The following is a 20,793-nucleotide window of genomic DNA, read 5'->3' as shown; positions in this document are numbered from 1 at the left end:
TTCCTATATTGAATAAATATTAAAATTTTAAATCTTTTTTTTTTCGAAATCGACAAAGGCTAGGCCATAGTGCAAAAATTTAAAAGTCAAAATTAGATCCTGGTTACATTGTTTCTACTTTCAACGTTTATTAATTAGACGCATAAATTTCGTCAATGTGCAATATAAAAGCCGAAAAGAGATCATTTAATTTTCAATCAGAAACAATATTGCCGTGATAGCCAAAGCAAGTGCTCGCATTTAATTTTGAAAACTTTACTTACTTTTCGTTTATTTCACATATTGTAGTGTGTGTTTGTTTAATAACGTCTGGGTTTTCACAAAACAATTAAGCCAAATGTTATGTTATTACTGAATACGAATAAAATAAAGTTATAATAGTAGGTTATTTTATACCAGATGGCACCCACAACTATCTCAGAAGACTCGCTGACGTCGGGCCAACGGATGCCGTCTCCAGACCCTGGTGATGAAGTCTTCATCACCGGCACCTCTGGTTGCTTCCCTAATTCGGAATCAGTTGTACACTTACAAGAGAATTTGTTTAATAAGGTAGCGTTTTGTTAATAATAAAAAATATTTTTTTAAAATGATTTAAAAGCTCGGTAGATATTGTGCGCTTAAATCGTTCACATGTATTAAATGAATTCAATAAATATGTCATTGTTCACAGGTGGACCTGATATCAGGGGATGATCGTCGTTGGATGTTGACTCACCCTGATATCCCGCAACGTACTGGCAAAATCTATAACATTGAAAAATTCGACGCTAGATTTTTTGGCGTGCACTACAAGGAGGCACACAGTATGGATCCTATGACTAGAATCATTTTGGAGAAAACATACGAAGCTATCATCGACGCTGGTAACTTATTTTCCAATATTTTTAAAATTAATTACGAACGAACGTATAAATCATTGACACTCAATGAAAGATTACATGATTTTTTTCTTAATATATCGGTATCTTTAATGTCACTCTTACTTGATATATTGGGTTGGCAACTACGTGATTATGGCACAACACATGATATTGCAGAGAAGCCCAATGTATCGCGTACATGCATTGAAAAAAAGTTAAAATGCTTGGTTATGTCGAGACTCTCGATTTATGGATCCCTCAACAACTTAAGGAAATTCTTTTGACGCAACGCATTAGCATTTGCAATTCGCTTCTGAAACGCAACGAAATTACTCCATTTCTGAAAAACCTCATCACTAGCGTGGAAAAGTGGATAGCTTTTAGCAACTATAATAAGAAGAAGAGAAGAGAGAGAAGAAATCGCGAGTGATTTAAGATGAACCAGCCCAAACAACATCAAAAGCAATTTTGATTCACCAAAGAAATATTATTCTGTCAGTCTGGTGGGATTATAAAATATTTTTTTACTTTGAACTTATGCTACAAAACTAAACTATCAATTTAATCGTGTCTGTTGAACAACTCACCAAAAATATTGGAACTGGGAGAGGATGTTTTATCACATCCACTATATAGCCCTGATGTTGCGCCTTTAGATTACCATTTGTTTCGTATTTTTTTTAATAACGCTGATGATGACAGATCCATTTAATTCAGTTTTTCGCAAAGATCAGAAATTTTATGAACGTGGAATTTTTACACTGCTAGAAACATGGCAAAAGATCATCGACGAGAACGTATCTAATTCAATAAAGTTATATTTTTAAACTAGTTACTGGTCCCGACATCGTACTAGTAAGATACGTCTATATCAACTGAGGCAATTCACGCGGCGAGTTATATACGACGTCGTAGCCGTGATACATGCTACGTAGCCGTGACGTGTTTTCCTTGATGACGTCGCAATTTTAGTCGATTTCGCACGTCACGTGGTCGTTTCGTTTGTATTTACTGTAGCCCTAACATCAGAAGATAATTCTTTTTTCAGTAGCGAGATAACATTTGCAAATCTGCCCGCACTCTACGAATGCGTCGAACAGACTTCGCATCTTGTCGAAGTATTTAAATGTATATAAAAATACGCGATGCATAATATTTCATATTTCGGTTTTGATAATAATATAAAATGTTAACAGTAATGTTTATTTAAATATAATGGCTAAATTAATTTGATAAGGATCTACAATTAAATTAAACAAATCAGTTTAAGTTTATCGTTAATCTATTTCCATTTATTAAAACAACACAAATGCTCCCTGCGCCTTATCTGCATTATGAATAATATGTCATTACTGACTTTTCTGAAGACATTAGAGGTTGATATAAATGCCATTCAAAATATTGCAACATATGAATATGTTTAAACATTGTTTTTGTTTCAGCCACGCTTCAATCAGTACTAATAGTAGTGTTTATCTTTAGGTTTTAATCCGAAGGAAGTGCGCAACACCAGGACTGGTGTGTTCATCGGTGTTTGCTTCTCGGAATCGGAGTTGGAATGGTGGTACAAAAAAATGCACGTCAATAGTTACGGTATAACTGGGTAAGTTCGTGCATTTTTTCAACATACTGTTATTATGTTAAAATCACCCTAACGAAGAATGAATTGCGAGGAGACTTTTAATTTTCAGCTGTTCCCGAGCCATGATAGCCAACCGTATCTCTCACTGGCTTGGAGTTACTGGTCCTTCCTACTCTGTGGATTCAGCTTGTTCCAGTTCTATGTATGCTTTGGAACATGCATACAAAGCTATACGTGACGGCCATTGTGACGCAGCTATTGTTGGAGGATGCCATCTGTGCCTCAATCCTTTCGTCTCATTACAGTTCTTTAGGTATAGAAGAAAAAAGTATTTTTTTTTAATAAAACTTGGTTCAACTTAACCATTTTATTTAATAGCTACATTTTTGTCTAAGACTCGGTGTTCTATCTACTGATGGAAGGTGCAAGTGTTTCGACAACGGTGCAACTGGTTACGCCCGTTCTGAAGCAGTAGTGGTTTGTTTCCTGCAGAAAGCTAAGGATTCAAGAAGGTAATAAGATCCTATAGTCGGTTGCTCTGCTCGGTCCTAATTACTAGCAAATAATATTCAGATCAATGATACTGCGCGATGATAATTGCGCGAAGATCCTCTGAGTGCGCAATCATCGTTTAACTCAGTAGTTACTCTTTCCACCATTTTAATTACAGAGTATGTCAGTATAGTAAAATATTTTTATACACCCTGCTTAGAAATCAATAAATAGTAGGTTCAAGCTTTTTTATATCTTTAATATAATCCTGTTATCTTACCTTACTTATCCATTTAGTTTTTAACATGAGCTTTATATTTTTTCAATTATCATCTCTCAATCGCAATAGTATAATAGCCTGACCAGATATCGTTTTTAGGGTCTACGCCCAAATAATCCATGCTAAAACTAACTGTGATGGGTATAAAGACCAAGGTATCACCTACCCTTCTGGTGAGGTGCAGAAGTTACTTCTCAGTGAATTTTACGAAGAGTGTTCCATTCCACCCAACACCGTCGAGTACGTAGAAGCACATGGAACAGGTATGTGAAATAAAAACACAGACATCAGGTATAAATAATTTCCATGAAACCTACATTCCCTTTGTAGGAGATAAATTTTGAAAAATCCTTCTTGTGAGAATCATCGATATAGGTTTTATATATATTATATATTATTATAGTGTCTTAAGGTAACGTATCGTTATTTAATAGCCGCATTGTATATATTTCTATCTTCTGTTTATGAATGCTAAATACTTCAAAACGAAAAATTTAATTAATTGTAAATAAAATTATAATAATTGCTCTTACGGGTGGTGTTATGAATTATAATTTATTTTAATTGGCAATAAAGGTTGGTAAAACATAATGAGCAAAATTACATGACGTATGTTGTCAGGGCTGCCTATAGAAATTGGCGCTAACTGTAAGAAATATTGACATTTCCTTACATCGCCATGTGTAACCACCATTATCATCATCAAATTAACATTTCAATTATAGTCTTCATCCATAAATATTTAGTTAGGATTTAACACTTTAAAAGTATTTCTCTTGCAGCTAAAGTAAATTTATATATTGATGTGCCTTCCGGAAAGCATTGCTGTGAAGAAGCAGTCGTATACTTACTTTAATCTGTGGTCGATTGTTACCTTACACAACTTAGTTCACCTGAATGACACTAGGTGGCGTTAGTTAACCAGCAAGTGCGCGGGAGCCGCCGCCATATTCCTTCATAGCGTTGTGTACTTTCGCCAAGTTGGTCGAAATTCGTAAAAAATAATTCTAAAGTGATTCAGTTACAGTGAACAATTCATGTATCTGTGAATTTTATAAAAATAAAATAATTAACTAAGTGTTTTCAAAATCATAACATATTATATTTTTTTGAACTTTGAATTGATTTATTTTCGAATTATGGATCGCCCTCCAAATAAAACTGCGGAAGTTAGTGAGTCGCATGTGCCTATTTCGGATGATGTTTACCGAAAAGTGTACCAAAAAAATTAATGCTACCAGGATGACGATACCTCGAATTCAAGCAGTTCAAGCGACAATAACGAAAGTGAGGGTACTCCCAGCAAGAAAAGCCGGCTGAACTCCCAGGTAACGGTCGATCCGAGAATCGACGCGTTATATGACCAGGTCAGTTTTCTCACAAATTTAATAATGCATCAACAATGTGGGTCTGATATCAATAATACCAGTAGTCACGTGCACACAGACCAAGTAAAAAATGCTACTTCTTTTTTAACCAACCCTTCGGTGCCAAAAAGACTCTAGAACTAGTAAATTATAAGACAGAGTTTGATGACAATAAATGCATGAAGCCCGCCGACGGGAATAGGTTACAACAACTTAAAGAGTTACATCATTTTAACACACCCTTATGGCAACACGTGCGATACAATAAAGCATTAGTTGAAGTCACTGCATCACCGGGATTTTGCAACCTTAATATCATTGATGAATTGTGCTGCCTCAATAAAGGCAAAGACTTTTTGGCCCCTAACAAATAGTTCGGCTATTTGTTGCGGGACTGACTAATGTTTTGTTATACCAAAATGAGCTGTTGCAATCAGGCTTACAAGAAATACTAGATTGGGCTGTTAAAAACCCAAGCGAGCTAAATAGCGACAATTTATTTAATAAAATGAGTGCTACGTTTGGTGAATCTTCCACCTCCTACAAAAATTCGGAGCGCACACTACAAATCGTTTGTGGCAAGCGAGCGGAATGTGTAGAGATTAGACGTTCACGACTCATATGAGAAATACCTAATAAAAGTATATAAACTGCTCTTCATAATATTCCACCCAGCGAAGAACCTCTTTTTGACAAAACAAAGCTAGTCGCTTATTCAGTCTCTGGGAGGGTCACAATACTGGTTGTCACAATCACAAACATTCAAACCAAAAGATAAGTTTAGTCTGAAAAGGAGACTTAATGAACCTTCAACATCTAAAAGTTACAATTTCACCAAGGCCAATTATCATCAAAGTTCAGATAAGAAACCACAAAACAAGCAAACATACAAAAACAAGACTGACAACAACAAGCAGACTAAAAACTTTACATTTACTCAGTATCAGTTATCAGAGCCGTATTTACAAGATGACGTGCCTGCCTTTCGGTCTAGTTTCTGCTCCGCACCTTTTCTCTTCCATCACATGCTGGGTCGCGGAGACCCTGCGTGCGAAAGATTATCGAGTGCTAGTCTTTCTAGACGACTTTCTTCTGGTGCACCAAGACCGAAACAAGTAAAGTCTTCAGGCTGCAAGGCCGTAAGACACTCGGAACTGTTGAGTTGGAAAGTTAATTTCCAGAAATCGGTCCTAACTCCAACACAAGACTTGGAATATCTAAGGATACGATGGCTAACGGCCAAGAACAAAATGGTCTTACCAAATCATAAAGTAAAATGCATCAACAGCGCCCTAGAACAGATTATGCAAAAGCCAGACACGAGTCTACGACAATTACAAATAATTTTGGGGCAGCTGAACTTTGCCAACTTTGTCATTCCTCGGGGCAGACAACACTGTCGCAATTCCCAAATATTCTTGCGACGATTCGACAAGAGAATACCCCGTCAAGTACAACGTATCCCTCAGAATGTTTACCGAGAGATGGTGTGGGGGCGCGCAGCCACTCATCACTCGTTACCGATACACAAAAAACCAGCTACCCACTTCCTGGCAATGGATACCTCAGACGTGGGTTGGGGCGCTCGACTGGATGGAAAAGTGATGTCAGGGAGCTGGTCACTCTACCAAAGGAGGTGGCACAGCAACAAAAAATAATTATTCGCCGTTTTCGCTGCTATCATAATGAACTCAAAAATATTAGTAAAGTCACATTTACTAATCCAATCCGACAATCGAACTCAGAACACTGATAGCGTATATCCGGAAAGAAGGCGGAACCAAATCTTTAGCGTTGCTGGAACTGACATTCAAACTTCTCCAACTACCGGACAAATTCAAAATTGCGCTGTCAGCATATTACCTCCCGGGGAGGTACAACATCAATCATCAATCGCGAACAGATTATCCCGAGAAAAACATCCGGCGGAATGGCAATTCCAAAATCGGGGTATCCCGAAATACATCTGTTCGCGTCAAAAAATACAGCTTTTGTACGAAACTACGTATCAATAGACTGCAAAGGTCGATCGGCATGTTATACAGACGCCTTCTGCAGACCTTGGAATTACTGGGTTGCCTGGGTTTTTCCATCTCCCAGCCACTCAGCCAGATGTGCTAACACCCTGGGTAATACCCAGGGTGTTAGCACATCTGAACAACGCCAAGGGAACTTATCTTGTAGGGGCCCCAGACTGGCCTCAGGTGTTCTGGCTATAAGACCTGAAATCGAGGGCATTAGAGCCACCGCACGAGCTACAGAACCTCTCGGAAGTGCTCATAGATATGACAACATCGCAACCTCCTCCACAAACATTAGCCCTGAAAGTCTGGAAAATTGGGGGTGGGGCGAACAAATAAAAGACGGCTGTAAAAGTAAAATAATTATTAAGAAAGAGTTGGCGACAATCAACACTTACTACCTATTTTCCTGCCATAAAGAGATTGGTGCTCCAGCTCACTGGTGAACCCAAAAACTCCCCAGTCTACCGATATAGCTAGATTTCTGATACAGCTTTTTCTAAGAGAACATTTAGCATACAACACGATCCTGGTGCACAATGCTTTATGTTTTCCTCTTGGCAAATAATATCGGTTTTATTGTAATGCAAAACCGTTATAATAAGAATTTAACTACAGTAATTCCCCATCACTCTCCCATGACATATGATGCTTGTATGCATTACATTAACGTTACTTACATACAAATAAACGTTTTTTACCTTTAAATAGTGATACAATACCATTCATTGTAAATACTTCAAGAAAATGATTAAGTCACATAGATACGCTACATCTCTTCTTAATAGTCAAATCTCTTCTTAATAAAGAAAGGTCATAGAATCCATCCTGTTGTTGTTAACAACAAAAAATAAACTGAAACAAAACATCGAGGAACTCTAAAATTGTAGACATTTTTACGTTTTGTTATTTTATCCGATACACACCCATTTCTCTTCATTAGATGAGAAATTGGTGTGTAGATGTTACGTCGATTGGCTGGTATATTATACAGGCACTGTGTCTGATTGAAAGAGTTTTTTAAATATACCAAGAACTATCTGCTCCCAACAGGTACAAAGGTTGGAGATCCCGTAGAACTGAAAGTCATTGGTGACATTTTCTGTACTGGGCGATCTGATCCTCTAATGATAGGATCTATCAAGTCTAATTTGGGACACTCTGAACCGTCGTCTGGTCTTTGTTCACTGGCGAAGGTAAAAAGTAATACTACGAATTTCCTAGTAGTAGTTTTGTCAATAATATTTTTATTTTTTTTTTTTATGTTACTTACTCGAAGCGTTCAACATTGTTAAAATAGTCTAAGCACATTGAATTTTCACTGTTCATACGCCTATCGTAATCTCAAATATATTGAGCATAGGTTCAATACCTAATCGTTATTTAGGTATTTTAGTATTTAGCTAGTATATTTAGGAGTTTTTTGATATTTGCCAACTATGAAAAATACCAAAAAACTTAAACATTATCAACTTATATATTTCTTGTTTTGTTAAGAAAAAGAATTATATATGTTAACGAATAAGTACCATATGGTTAAAACATTTAAAATAAAATATAGAATGTATCCCAGTTCGTATTAAATCTAATTGTATAAAATTGTGTCAGCTCTGCATCGCATACACAACAGGATATATTCCTCCAAATATAAACTACAAAGTCCCAAGAAAAGAAATACCACTTCTCGAGGAGGGAACACTGAAGGTAGTGACTGAGAAGCAGCCATGGGGCAGGGGCATGTCTGCTATCAACAGTTTCGGCTTTGGGGGTGCGAACGCCCACGTCTTGCTCAAAAACGTTGCGAGACCGAAGGTTAGAGTTTTATCGATTAATTTAGATTAACCTTCTAGTCACAATATATTTACAACAATATTATGTATATTCACAGTAGCATTGATCGCTTCGATAAAATCAGTGACAATCATTGTATGTGCACAAGAAGCTGTAAGGATAAGCTTATAACGCCAAGTTTCCGACTCCGCAAAGTCAATAAATCCTTTTTGGTGCAAGACGTCCGTTTCTGTAATAAAATTCCGCAGATATTTTTAACTTTGCCGTTTCATAGATTCAAGTCATTTGTAAAAAATACATTGGTAAAGACCGCATTTTCGATTCGATTCGATATTCGATTTCTGTATTCTTAGATGTTGAAAAAGAGTAACTACTGAGTTTCTTGCCGATTCTTCTCGGTAGAATGTACATTCCGCACCGGTGGTAGCTTTACTTTAAATAGTTTGTTAAATGACGATTCAAAAGTGCTTGTAATGTAATTAAAACTTGCTAACTTTGATGTACAGTTCTGATGACCGATATATTTTAAGAATAAATTTTTTTTAACATTTAAAAAGTATTAAACGATACACAACATTAAATTAATGTTCCTTATACTGTTTAAAGTGCTGTAAAAAATTTTAATGACATAAAATCAGCCAATTATAAGCCATTAATAGGTGCTGATATTTCTGATATACTTCCAAACAATTCCTTAAATCGGTAAAATATTAAAATCTGAGACGATCGTTTTATAATGCTGAACCGAAATAACTACCTAACAATTGAAATATAAATATACAAAAAATTAACAATGTTAATTTTAAATAATTGTTTGTAAGAAGATTTTCGCGATTATTACACATTGAAATAAAACTAGTTTTTAACGGATTTAGTCGCGTATATTAATTATTTTAACATCCCGACGTTTCGAGCACTTTGCAGTGTTCGTGGTCTGCCCGTGACCACCTATTTCAATGTTTGTAAGAACTTTAATTGCCAATACTATGCTCATTTTTCTGAGACTGAGACATTCATTTAAATTGTCTTGTAGGTACTTTATTAAGTATGTTCGTAAAATATGACTCATATTTAAAATAGCTATGTTTCAATATCTTACAAAATATTTATAATTTTCACAATCAGGTCAATAATGGAATGCCGTCAGATGATTTGCCCAGATTGATCTGCGTGTCGGGTCGAACTGAATCTGCCGTGGCCAAGATTCTAGATGACCTTGAGTCGAGGACTGTTGACGCTGAACTTGTTAGACTTTTACACGCGATACACGATGAAGATATCAGTGGACACGGTTTTAGAGGATACACTTTATTGGGTAATTTAATGTTTTTATCAGAAATTAAAATTTCGTGCTCTAGAATTCTAGAGACCAATTGGTCAAGAATGGTCAAGATTATTGACCAATTGGTCAAGAAGAATAACAGTTAAAGTATATTTTTTTGATCAGCAAAAAAATTTAGTCAGAATTAAAAATCATTAACTTAAGTTAATTAAATAATATATATTTTTTTATAAGATTGTAACCATTTTATTTCGCTTACGTTTTCATAATCAGGCTCGACTCCAACGAAGAGCTTGTTACTAGCTCGGAACATCCAATCCTTCTCCGGTACTCGTCGTCCAGTTTGCTTCGTATATTCCGGTATAGATTCCTATTGGACAGGAATGGCTACACAGCTCATGAGGGTCCCTATATTCGCTGCTGCTATTGAAAAGTAAGACTAATAGCTTTGTAAAATCAGTAGTAGTAGAGGCAGTATTCAAGAAGTTGCTACATATTAAATGAAAATGTTATAAGATATTTTTAAACGTTTTTTTAAATGCCAAACAGTTTAACTTAAAACTATAAAAGTAGATTTGTACAAAAAAAAAATATTTTTTTAATTATATAGATATGGACGGCCAAATAGGCCACCTGATAGTAAATAGTCACCACTGCTATTACCACTGATATTAGCGCTGTCATAAATATTACTCATTATTTAAATCGCCAATGCGACACCAACCTCGGGGACTAAGATGTTGTGTTTCTTGTGTCCGAGTAACTACCGAGTAGTCACTAGGACACAAGAACTACTGAAGTTTGAGTTAACCAGTGTAACTACGCTGGCTAACTCACACTTCAGACGGGATAACAATCATACTAAGTATTGCTGCTTGACGGTAGAATTAGACTTAGTTGATATTTATAGTTCAGTACAGTAGGTATTGCAGATAGTCAGATTCGCTCATTATTAAAACTATTTTTCTATTTAATATTTTGTCTCCTCAGGTGCCAAAATGCATTAGAGCGTAAGGACACAGATTTGGTCAAGCTTATAACGGATCCAGACCCAAAAATAAACGATAACGTCCTCAATACTTTCATCGGTATCACCGCTCTTCAAATTGGTCTCACGGATGTCCTGAAAGCTGTTGGTATTGAACCCGACTTTATTATTGGTAAGTATTGCGGCATTTCGTGAGGTTGATGGAATGACTTCCTCGGAGATGGGGATGAGTGAATTTGTGAGACGCTACATGCATCGTATTGGTAGTCTCATTTCAAAGAAACAAAAAAGTTGAAGAGAACAAATGGCGCAATTATTCTTTACTAATCAAAATAATAATTTTACGACATTCGTGTAAAGTTATTATTGGAATTGGATTGAAACACTTGGATCTTTTTTTTTACCTTACTTTGTTATCCACTCTAGGTCACGGTGTGGGTGAATTAGTTTGCGCTTACGCAGATGGCTGTTTCACAGCAGAACAGACGATTCTCTCTGCATATTATATCGGTTTAGCTGTCACTGACACTGCTTTAATTAAGGGCTCTATGGCTGTAGTAGGACTTGGATTTAAGGAGGTAGGTTCATACACTTTTGTAAGTCAATAGTTTTTGAATTAAGATTACAATTAATCAAAGGAGTTCGCTAAATATTTTATTAACTAAATTCCAAATATTTACAACGGGCTTAACTTTGCGTATTTTTAATTTTAACTCTAGAACAAAATATTTAGTAAACATGTTTTTGTTCTTAAAGTATTGGTGAATGTTGACAATTGAAAGAAATATTGGTTTTTTGTTAATAAAAACAGATAAAAACATTACTTCCGCCCGAAATTGAAGTGGCTTGCCACAATGGACCTGACTCCAGCACGATTACTGGCCCAGCGGATACAATAAAGACTTTGGTTGCCAAACTAGTAGCGCAAGGAATCTTTGCCAAGGAGGTATTTTGCAATGACATCGCCTACCATTCGCGATACATCACTGAAGCTGGTGAGTTGGTAATTTAAGTAAGGTTCAGATGAAAACATATATCTATTGTTTTTAATAATATTTAAAATTTTCCGAACTTCACATTAATTTCGGTTTAATCTTAATATATTAGTTACTATTAAAAAAAAAATATTTTTAAAAAACTGAAGGGCCGCCTCATTTTAGTTAATAACAAAATCCCTGTTTTTTATAATTTGTTAAAGTCATTACTTGAAAATAGTAAACCTTTCAATTTTAAAACAGGACCTACACTTCTTAAATATCTGAAGGAAGTTATTCCAACACCAAAACTACGTTCAGAGCGGTGGTTGTCTACTTCTATTCAGCAGGACTTGTGGGAACATTCCAAAGCTAAGACATCCTCAGCGGAATACCACAGCAACACTTTGCTAGTAAGTACAGTTCAACGTGTAGGTAACCGTTCAAAATGAAACATATACCGCAGGGCCATTGATGATTGCTTTGTTGGTCTATTGGCTCACCAATAAATTTATTGGTTGCCGAGGTACTGTATATGAGCCCCGGGTGAGCCATTATTAAACGATTCGGCTTTCCTTCAGATATTTTCAGTAGTAATATGAAATCTGAAAATTAACAATACCTATAAAGATATTGCGGCATTTCGTGAGGATGATGGAATGACTTCCTCGGAGATGGGGATGAGTGAATTTGTGAGACACTACATGCATCGTATTGGTAGTCTCATTTCAAAGAAACAAAAAAGTTGAAGAGAAAAAATGGCGCAATTATTCTTTACTAATCTAAATAATAATTTTACGATATTCGTGTAAAGATATTATTGGAATTGGATTGAAACACTTGGACCTTTTGTTTATTCTCCACAAACCTTGTGCAATGCCTTTATTGTATAATATTAAATTTCAAGGAAACTTCTTATCCTCAATCCTTTATCCTCAATACCGTTGTGCTGTTCTGCGCTTATGCGCAGAAGTACCACGGCAAGCTTGTCCGTGGTGTTTCGCTTGCGGTGCTTTCGAATTATGACAGTATGAGAAAGCACTATAATCAGTCTCGAGCAGTTGGCTACACTCTCTTGAAAAAGGCCGCTGTAGTCGAAATCGTTTGAGACACATCATTATCGGATAAAATAAAATTAGATTGTATTATATACTGTTTGGATTTTCATGAACCCTCACTCTTCACTCCAACAGTTGGAATGAGGAGTTTGTATATAACTGTCCTGTATGACAAATTGTGTTAAACATATGTCCGTTCAATAGAGTCCAGTGCTGTTTGAGGAGACAGCTCGACTTGTTCCTGAAAACGCTATTACTATAGAGATTGCCTCAGACGACCTCCTGCAGAAATGTTTACCTCAATCTGTTAAGAAGGATATTATCAATGTCCCATTAACCGAGAGAAATCACGAGGACAACGTTCAAGTTCTCTTCACGGCTCTGGGCAAGTAAGTAATCTAATTTGTTGCATGCGTCTTTAAATAGATATATAATGAACTAATGATACTTCACTTTTGGTTTTGGAAAATAAGTCGAAATTATGAGTACCATTTTAACAGGTTATACGAAGCCGGACTGAACCCACACCTCGCCAGTCTTTACCCCACTGTCAATTTTCCTGTGTCACAAGGAACCCCAATGCTTTCACATCTGGTCGAGTGGGAGCATAGTGAAGATTGGTGAGTTTAAATAGAGGCACTCTTAAAAACGTTATGAGGAATTTATAATAAAAGTCGATTTTCAAACCATGGAAGAATATCAGGAAGTCTAACATGTGAATTCATTTCTTACTAAAAAGGTCTGTAATATTTGCATTAATAAGAGACAGATACACAAGGCTAGTTACCTGCGTTCAATATCATCTATGTCGACTGGGATAAAATGAAGTTAATGATTATTATTATTATTACAAAAAACTTAAATCTTAATTTGACTACCGTTAACATACCATACCTCTAAATTATTTCCTGTTAACTTTAGGTACGTAATATCCTACAAAGGCAGTGTAATGGAGTCTAGTGAAAGAACGGTGTACAAGAATATTAAGCACGAAATGACGGAGTTCATGATTGGTCACGTTGTTGATGGTAATTTTTTTTTTAAATTTATCATATTATAATTAATTTATAAAAGACAACTGTCAAGTAAATGAGCTCTCGGATAGTTAGTGGTCGCCTTGGCTGTCGATACTTTCACTAACGACCGTTCCTCACACAGTCGATGCGTCGCCAACTATTGGAACCAAAATATCCTTTGACTGTAATACAAATTATTATACGAACAAATAAGTGGGTGGTGTCTACCATGTTATGATGGGCGGGTAGGCGGACGAGCAAATGGCCGCCCAAAGACAATAGCGCTGCTGGAAATACTGACCATTACTTAATAAGTTATGTCCCTTGTGCCTGTAGTTCCACCAACTCACTCACCCTTCAAACCAGAATACAACAATACTGAGTACTGCTGATACCCAGACGGGCTTGCACAAAGCCCTACCATTTAGAAGGCTTCAATTTCGTTATTTTTTTATATTATATATTCGGGTAGATTTCGATAGCCTTATCGATAATATAAAAGAATGAGGCTCGGGTAGTTCTCGCGTTTCGTGCTAATCGAGGAAAAATGCGAAAAAAAAATAAAATTGAATTTTTTCAATACCAATGCCTAGCTAAATGAAAAATAAAATAACTATATAAGTATCTCTAAATTATACGTAAAATTGGCAAAGATATAAGCTTTATAATTTTATTTATAGGTATGGTAATGAGGAAAGAAAATTGGTAATGATATTAGGGAGCCATGGTAACGAGAAAATGTTATTGGTAATGAAAATGTAAATAAAAATGCAGCTTAAATACGTTCTCTTTATTTTAAAATAAAAATTGAATTGAGTTATACTCACATACCTAATAGTTTTAACTTACAAAATAGTTATCACCTTGAAAACTTACATACTAGAAATGATCAATCTGTTTTAAATTATTTAGTCTCAAAAGTTACAATCACAGATTCAATTATATAAAATAAAACTTATTAATGTTATATATTATTAATGATAGAAATGGTAGGAACTTAATCACAAATGATTATCATATAAGCAACATTGAGCTTAGAAAATATTATCATTAGAAGAATCAATATGACAATAATTTATATTCTCATTCGCTTGTATTATTCTGTCACGTTTATCTTCATATTCATCCTTTCCTTGCTTAAATTCTGCTTTGCTGATTAGTAAATCTTCCTCTGAAGAGTCATCAAAAAAATTTCTCACCACTGTCCTCTTTACTGGTCTTGCAATTTCCTCTTTCAGCTTTGCTTTTTGACAACTATCTTCAGAAATAAAAGAAACAAAGTCTTTTTGATACTTTGGCGTATTCAGTTTCGGTTCTTTGTCAATAAAAGTCTTGTTAGACCAATGTAGTTTTATATCTGAAAGCACTGTAACAGCTTTATTTGGATGAACATTATTTGAAGAAACCTTTATGTTTTGTTTAACATCAACATCCAAGCTACTTGATGGCTTTCGCTGTTGAGCCTGGTCTGTTATGTAACAGGGTTCGCCATAAACATTAGATATATCTTTAAAAAATATACCTGTAGTATTTAAGTCGAGAATGTCATTTTCTAGCTGAATAGTACTATTGACCAAGACGGGCCCCGGTGGGTCCATAAATCCAAGATGGTGACCGTGTGAGCATATTTCTCCATTTTCACAAAAAAAGCAACTAAGCTTTCTAAAAGTCATGGGACTGTTCATTGAACAGAGAACTTGATGTACTGACATCGTTCCGTGAAATGGCCTTACGTCGGATGGAATTACTTTTTCTAAAACATCATCTTCTGAGACAGAAAGCAACTTGATGTTTTTGATTTTGCTTCCAACATATATCCAAAATTCTTCAAGGCTGCCAATATCTTTACCTAACCGCACAATTTGATCTGCAGTCCTCTTCAAAACTGCCCCAACTCCATCCGGAGCTCCCTTACCGTGCCCCGCTTCTAAATAATTCCAAGTAATAGATTTGATTTCTGGAAAATCTTGGTGTAGTTGACTAATAACATAAAACATATACCAATTCCTATATTGGCTTGATGGACTATAATTATGTTATAGATACAAAATAAATAATACACAGTATAGCAAATTTTCAAGTTATTTGCTTAAAAAAATCGAAATTTGATTTCTGACCACTGATGGTAATGATATTTCAGTAAATATTTTATTAATATATTTTTTTTAAAGTACCTGACATTAATATTTCCCAGTGGTAGATATGCGTAATCAACATGCCTATACTATAAAAAATATTTGATGACTTAGACTTATTTCGCTTAGCTTTTATTCTCACCGACACGTGTTTTGCACGAAACGATAGAAATACCCGCTCACACGTAGCTTTTATCCATAACAGAATATAATTATTTTATTTATATCTATTATCATATTTCAATCATTCTAGTTGACATAATTTTATAAATTGTTAATTTTGTTTATTATTTTTATCTTAGGTCGTAACTTGTACCCTGCAACCGGCTACTTAGTGATGGTGTGGGAAACCCTTGCAATGATGACTGGGGAGATGTTCATGCAAGTATCGGTGGTGTTCGAGAACGTGCGATTCCAAAGAGCTACTAATATCCCTAAAGACGGAATGTTAGAGTTCCTTGTTATGATTCAGAAAGGAAGTGGAAATTTTGAGGTTAATATATGCTATTATTTTATATTTATTATTTTTATATACTTAATTGAATAACTGTAAATAAATACTTCTATGAATTTTGAGGAAATAAAAATACTTTTTTAATAATACAGAACAGGGGTAGCATTTAATTAAATCTTTATAAAATATCGAAATTATAAAATTATGATTGACTAAGAACAGGAAACGAAGATAAACAGAAGGGGAAGTCTAAGGCCTCTGCTGTCTAAGCTAGAAGTCCAAATGTATCAAACTTATATTTCTGAACTCTTGTCCAATTCATATTTTTTTGTTTTATTTAGTAATGTATATTAAAATGATCGTGAAAATTAAGATTTTGAAATAAAAGTTGTAACAATGTCGAACAGATCTTTGAAGGCGGAACATCCGTTGTAACTGGAAGGATATATGCACAGAAAAACGTCGGAAAAGATTATCGTGTACTTCCAGATGAGCCTGAATCCACAGGACCCAATGTCAAACACTTACTTACGAGGGACTTCTACAAGGAGTTACGTTTAAGAGGTTACCAGTACAGGTAGTGTACAGAATTAAACCAAGTAATAATTGTTTATTACAACTGTCATTTAAGCATACGAGGCATGCCTTTAAAGTTTTGTCGTTTGAAGAAAAAAACACAACTATAACCTTATAGTACTTTTTATTGTTTTTCAAAGTATTCACCGCGTAGCGTAATGCACTTTTCCACTCTAAAATGGGGATGTGCAAAACGGCTGACTTGAAAGCGTCGACTGCTTCTTCACCGCATTGGAACCTTTGACCACGAAGACTTTTCTTAATTTTAGGAAATGTACAGAAATTAGGAAATTAGAATAAGTTACGGCTTAGGTCAGGACTCTATGGAGGATGTTCAAGAATTTCTACTTTTTCCTTATTCAAATACTTAATCGCTTGACGAGCGCTGTGTGCGTTGTCTTGCATTGTCGTAGTGCAGGATGATGCCTGGCTTTGAGTTAGATTTTCGAAGATTGGCGATGAATTCTGGTAAACAAACTGTGGTATACCACTCTGTGTTAAGATCTTCAGGTGCAATAGTCGCAACATGGCCGGTTTTTCTAACGAACGTGGCCACCATCTTCTTTGAAGTGCTTCGAGAACGAAAAACTTTAGTCGGCTTTGGCTTGTCTTGAAAGACCCAGATTGTAGATTTTTGTTTGGAATCAGGATCGTAGGCATAAATCCAAAATTCGCCACCACTGATGATGTCATAGACGTGATTTGACTCTTCTCGGTTGCTACATTTGCAGAGTTTTCTTACACTATCTGACGCGAGCCGCCTTGTGATTGTCGGAAAGCAGATACGGTAACCAGCGGAAAACTGGCTTTCTCACACCAAGCGCTTCATGCAAGATCTTGTAAATGTTTATCCCTGAGATGCTCAATAGAGCCTTTATCCCTCGATACATAACATGACGATCTTCGAAAATTAGTTTTCTCACAGCAGTGATGTTATTTTCACTAACTTTTGTCACTAACACTAGTATGTTCACGTTAGAATTCTAAAAACCAGCGTTCGACAGTCCGCAGACATGGAGCTTCATCACTGAACACTGATGTTAGCTCTCCAAAACACTGAAGCCGTGTCAGGCCTCTTCTAAAGTGGTAGAAAATTATTGCACAAACATTTTCCCTAGAAAAATTCATTTTCTTACGTAACCTGACAGATTCCAATCGACGCTGTGACTAAACAATAGCAATAAACCTAATACCTTTAACTGATTTGCGAGTCAAAATTTTCATTCAAAACATATTCGTATATAGAACAGTTTCTAATTCAAAATTGCCAGGAAATATGAAAACGACAGAACGTAAAAGGCATGCCTAGTATAAATACAACACAATACAATACAACAATCTCTTTTCATTTATATATAAAACTAATCGCATACTTGAAAATTATAACTTGTAAAATACACAAAAAGAAAAAATGTTTGAATGTTTTGTTGGAATAAATTATTATTAGTTTGGGATCGAGACAGACAACTTGTGGATGATTTACAATAAAGTAATTTCAGGACATTATATTGCATAATGACTTCAGAAAAAACACAGACAGTTGACAGTGTATTTATTTAATATACAAACTACCATTTTAGTTTTCGATAATATCTTGAATGCATACATTAAAACATTTATAGTTCTTATGAACAAAACCTTGAATTTGCCATCGGCATCCACCTCATGCTCCCTCTAAGACTCAGGCGGCTATCGACTATGGCGTTTATCACGCTCAGCAACAAGAGATTTCCAATGACGAGGGGTCAGACATAAGGTTTTCTTTAGAACGAGAAAGTTCAAGATAATTATGTCATCCAATTTATATTAAAAAAACTTATAAATGAAATACATTGCAATTTATTGGCACATAGTAAATTATTATAGGTAGGTATTCTTTTCCTGTGCGTAATTGATTGCTATTTTCCAAATATCCAATAAGTTTAGTACAGAAGACATTTATTAAAAAACATATTAATGAAGAAAAGTAGCAAGCTCATTTAAGTATGATATAAGCAGAAATTGAAGCCCATTTCAATCACAGCGGTCTCTTCCGAGGCGTAATCGGATGTAACGTGGAGGGCACCCGAGGCCGCCTGGCTTGGATCAACAACTGGGTCTCGTTTATGGACTGTATGCTGCAGATGAAGATCATTAATACAGACACTCGAGGTCTTTTCGTGCCCACCAGTATTGAGAAACTGTGTATCGATACAGATATGCACCAAGAAGCTATATCGAAAATGGAACCTGATTCTACAAGGCAGTCGTTTGAGATTAGGGTGTATCCTACTTTTAATATTATCAGGTAACGCTACAAAATACAAACATACAAAGAAATAAATAATATCAATTTATAAAGTTTGTTATTATAATTTTATTATCATTATTTTTCAACAGAGCTGGTGGAGTCGAAATTCGAGGCTTACAAGCAACCCCTATTTCAAAAAGGAATCCTCTCGGTATACCAGTTTTAGAAAAGAACGTATTCATACCCAACTTCGGAAAGTCTGAGATGAAGGTACATTACTCTCGGTATACACATGTTTTTTTTTCTGGGAGTACTCAAACCAAAGTACGATGTATAATATTAGGTTAGATTAGATTAGTTTAACATAGGTTTATCGATCTAACCAAAGAAAAAAAAAATCATCAAAGTAGCCTTTTGTGAAATTAATTACAATATTTGTTTTATAATAACGAAAAAACGACATCATTTACAGATTGAAGAAATTCTCAGAAGCAACGTTCAGCTCATTCTTGAAAATATGCAAATTTACAAATTTAAAAGTGTTGAAATAATTGACGACGCATATAAAACTGCTGAATTAAAACCTATCTTGGGTAAAGTAGCAGAAGTCTTAGGTGACTTACCTCTAGTACAAGCTGATTTATCCGTTATTTCTGAAGATCCTATTGAAATGCCATTTAATATTTGTAAAGAAAATAAAAAGTTGATTGGAGAAAATAATATCCTACTACTTATAGGTGCTAATCTGCTCCACAGACCTGAAGTAAGTTATATATAAAACCACTTTCAAATATATAATAGAAGTTATGACCTTGAAGCCAAACAGCACAACCGGCTTTTACATTAAAATTCTTATTAAAATTTTATATTTAAGCTGCTAAGTTATAAAACAATTAAGTTTTCTTTATCGTTTAATGTAAACGTTTAAAAACTCTATTTAGAAATATAAATAAGATTTACGTATGATAATATATATACATATATAATAACTCCAATTTTTTAGGTACTTAAAGATGGGTTAGCAACTCTCCGCAAAGGAGGATTTATCATGAGCCGTGAAAAAAATTCTATTAATCCTAATGATTTTTCTGACAAATACGACATCATTACCATACAAGATACTGGCGTCGAATATATCATCCTCTTCCGAAAACGGGTTCCAATAAAATCAGCAAAATTTGTTAACATCGCCTCAGCCGATCAAACATATGCTTGGGTGGACAAAGTAAAGGAGGAACTCGAAACTGGACAAAAACTGGTTCTATATAGTCAAAATGAGCCTTTAAATGGACTATTAGGTCTCATCAATTGTCTGAGGAAAGAACCTGGAGGAGAAATAGTCTATGGTCTATTAATTGCCGATCCTTTGGCACCGCCATTTAAACCAGATTTAGATTTCTATGCAAATCAGTTGAATAAGGATTTAGCTATAAATGTTTATCAAGACGTAAGTGGAGCAAGTAATAACATTTACATAACATTTCGGAAAGATACTTACACAACATTTGTGGAAATCAAATAGACTAACACGATCGAATAACTGCACTGTAAATAATATTAAGTATTCTTTAAAATGTAAATGCGCTTTCAATCATGAACCTTTGAAGTCAAACCAAGCACCGTAATATAACAATACGAACTTTTTATGATTTGAGATTTAATGCATGTTAATTTAAAATTCGAA

General features: G+C 35.1%; 1 protein-coding gene across 1 annotated transcript in view; it reads left to right on the top strand.

Annotated features, from left to right (window-relative positions):
• Positions 1–399: 399 nt before the first annotated feature.
• Positions 400–20,793, top strand: part of LOC125072091 (fatty acid synthase-like) — a 30,044-nt gene continuing 9,650 nt past the window's right edge. The window contains exons 1-23 of the mRNA XM_047682602.1: positions 400–552; positions 674–866; positions 2,346–2,466; positions 2,555–2,758; positions 2,841–2,957; positions 3,317–3,480; positions 7,659–7,801; positions 8,214–8,417; positions 9,522–9,711; positions 9,952–10,111; positions 10,669–10,838; positions 11,093–11,244; positions 11,478–11,661; positions 11,905–12,053; positions 12,903–13,087; positions 13,199–13,318; positions 13,620–13,726; positions 16,152–16,342; positions 16,711–16,880; positions 18,903–19,166; positions 19,259–19,379; positions 19,582–19,872; positions 20,113–20,556. Of these exons, the coding sequence (XP_047538558.1) occupies positions 400–552; positions 674–866; positions 2,346–2,466; positions 2,555–2,758; positions 2,841–2,957; positions 3,317–3,480; positions 7,659–7,801; positions 8,214–8,417; positions 9,522–9,711; positions 9,952–10,111; positions 10,669–10,838; positions 11,093–11,244; positions 11,478–11,661; positions 11,905–12,053; positions 12,903–13,087; positions 13,199–13,318; positions 13,620–13,726; positions 16,152–16,342; positions 16,711–16,880; positions 18,903–19,166; positions 19,259–19,379; positions 19,582–19,872; positions 20,113–20,556 (4,197 nt within the window). The remainder of the gene's footprint in view (positions 553–673; positions 867–2,345; positions 2,467–2,554; positions 2,759–2,840; positions 2,958–3,316; positions 3,481–7,658; positions 7,802–8,213; positions 8,418–9,521; positions 9,712–9,951; positions 10,112–10,668; positions 10,839–11,092; positions 11,245–11,477; positions 11,662–11,904; positions 12,054–12,902; positions 13,088–13,198; positions 13,319–13,619; positions 13,727–16,151; positions 16,343–16,710; positions 16,881–18,902; positions 19,167–19,258; positions 19,380–19,581; positions 19,873–20,112; positions 20,557–20,793) is intronic.

The sequence above is a fragment of the Vanessa atalanta genome, chromosome 20 (genome assembly GCF_905147765.1).
Source record: "Vanessa atalanta chromosome 20, ilVanAtal1.2, whole genome shotgun sequence".
NCBI classification, from domain to species: Eukaryota; Metazoa; Arthropoda; class Insecta; order Lepidoptera; family Nymphalidae; genus Vanessa; species Vanessa atalanta.
Note: the sequence above shows the minus strand (reverse complement) of the source record. Positions and strands in the feature narration are given on the sequence as shown.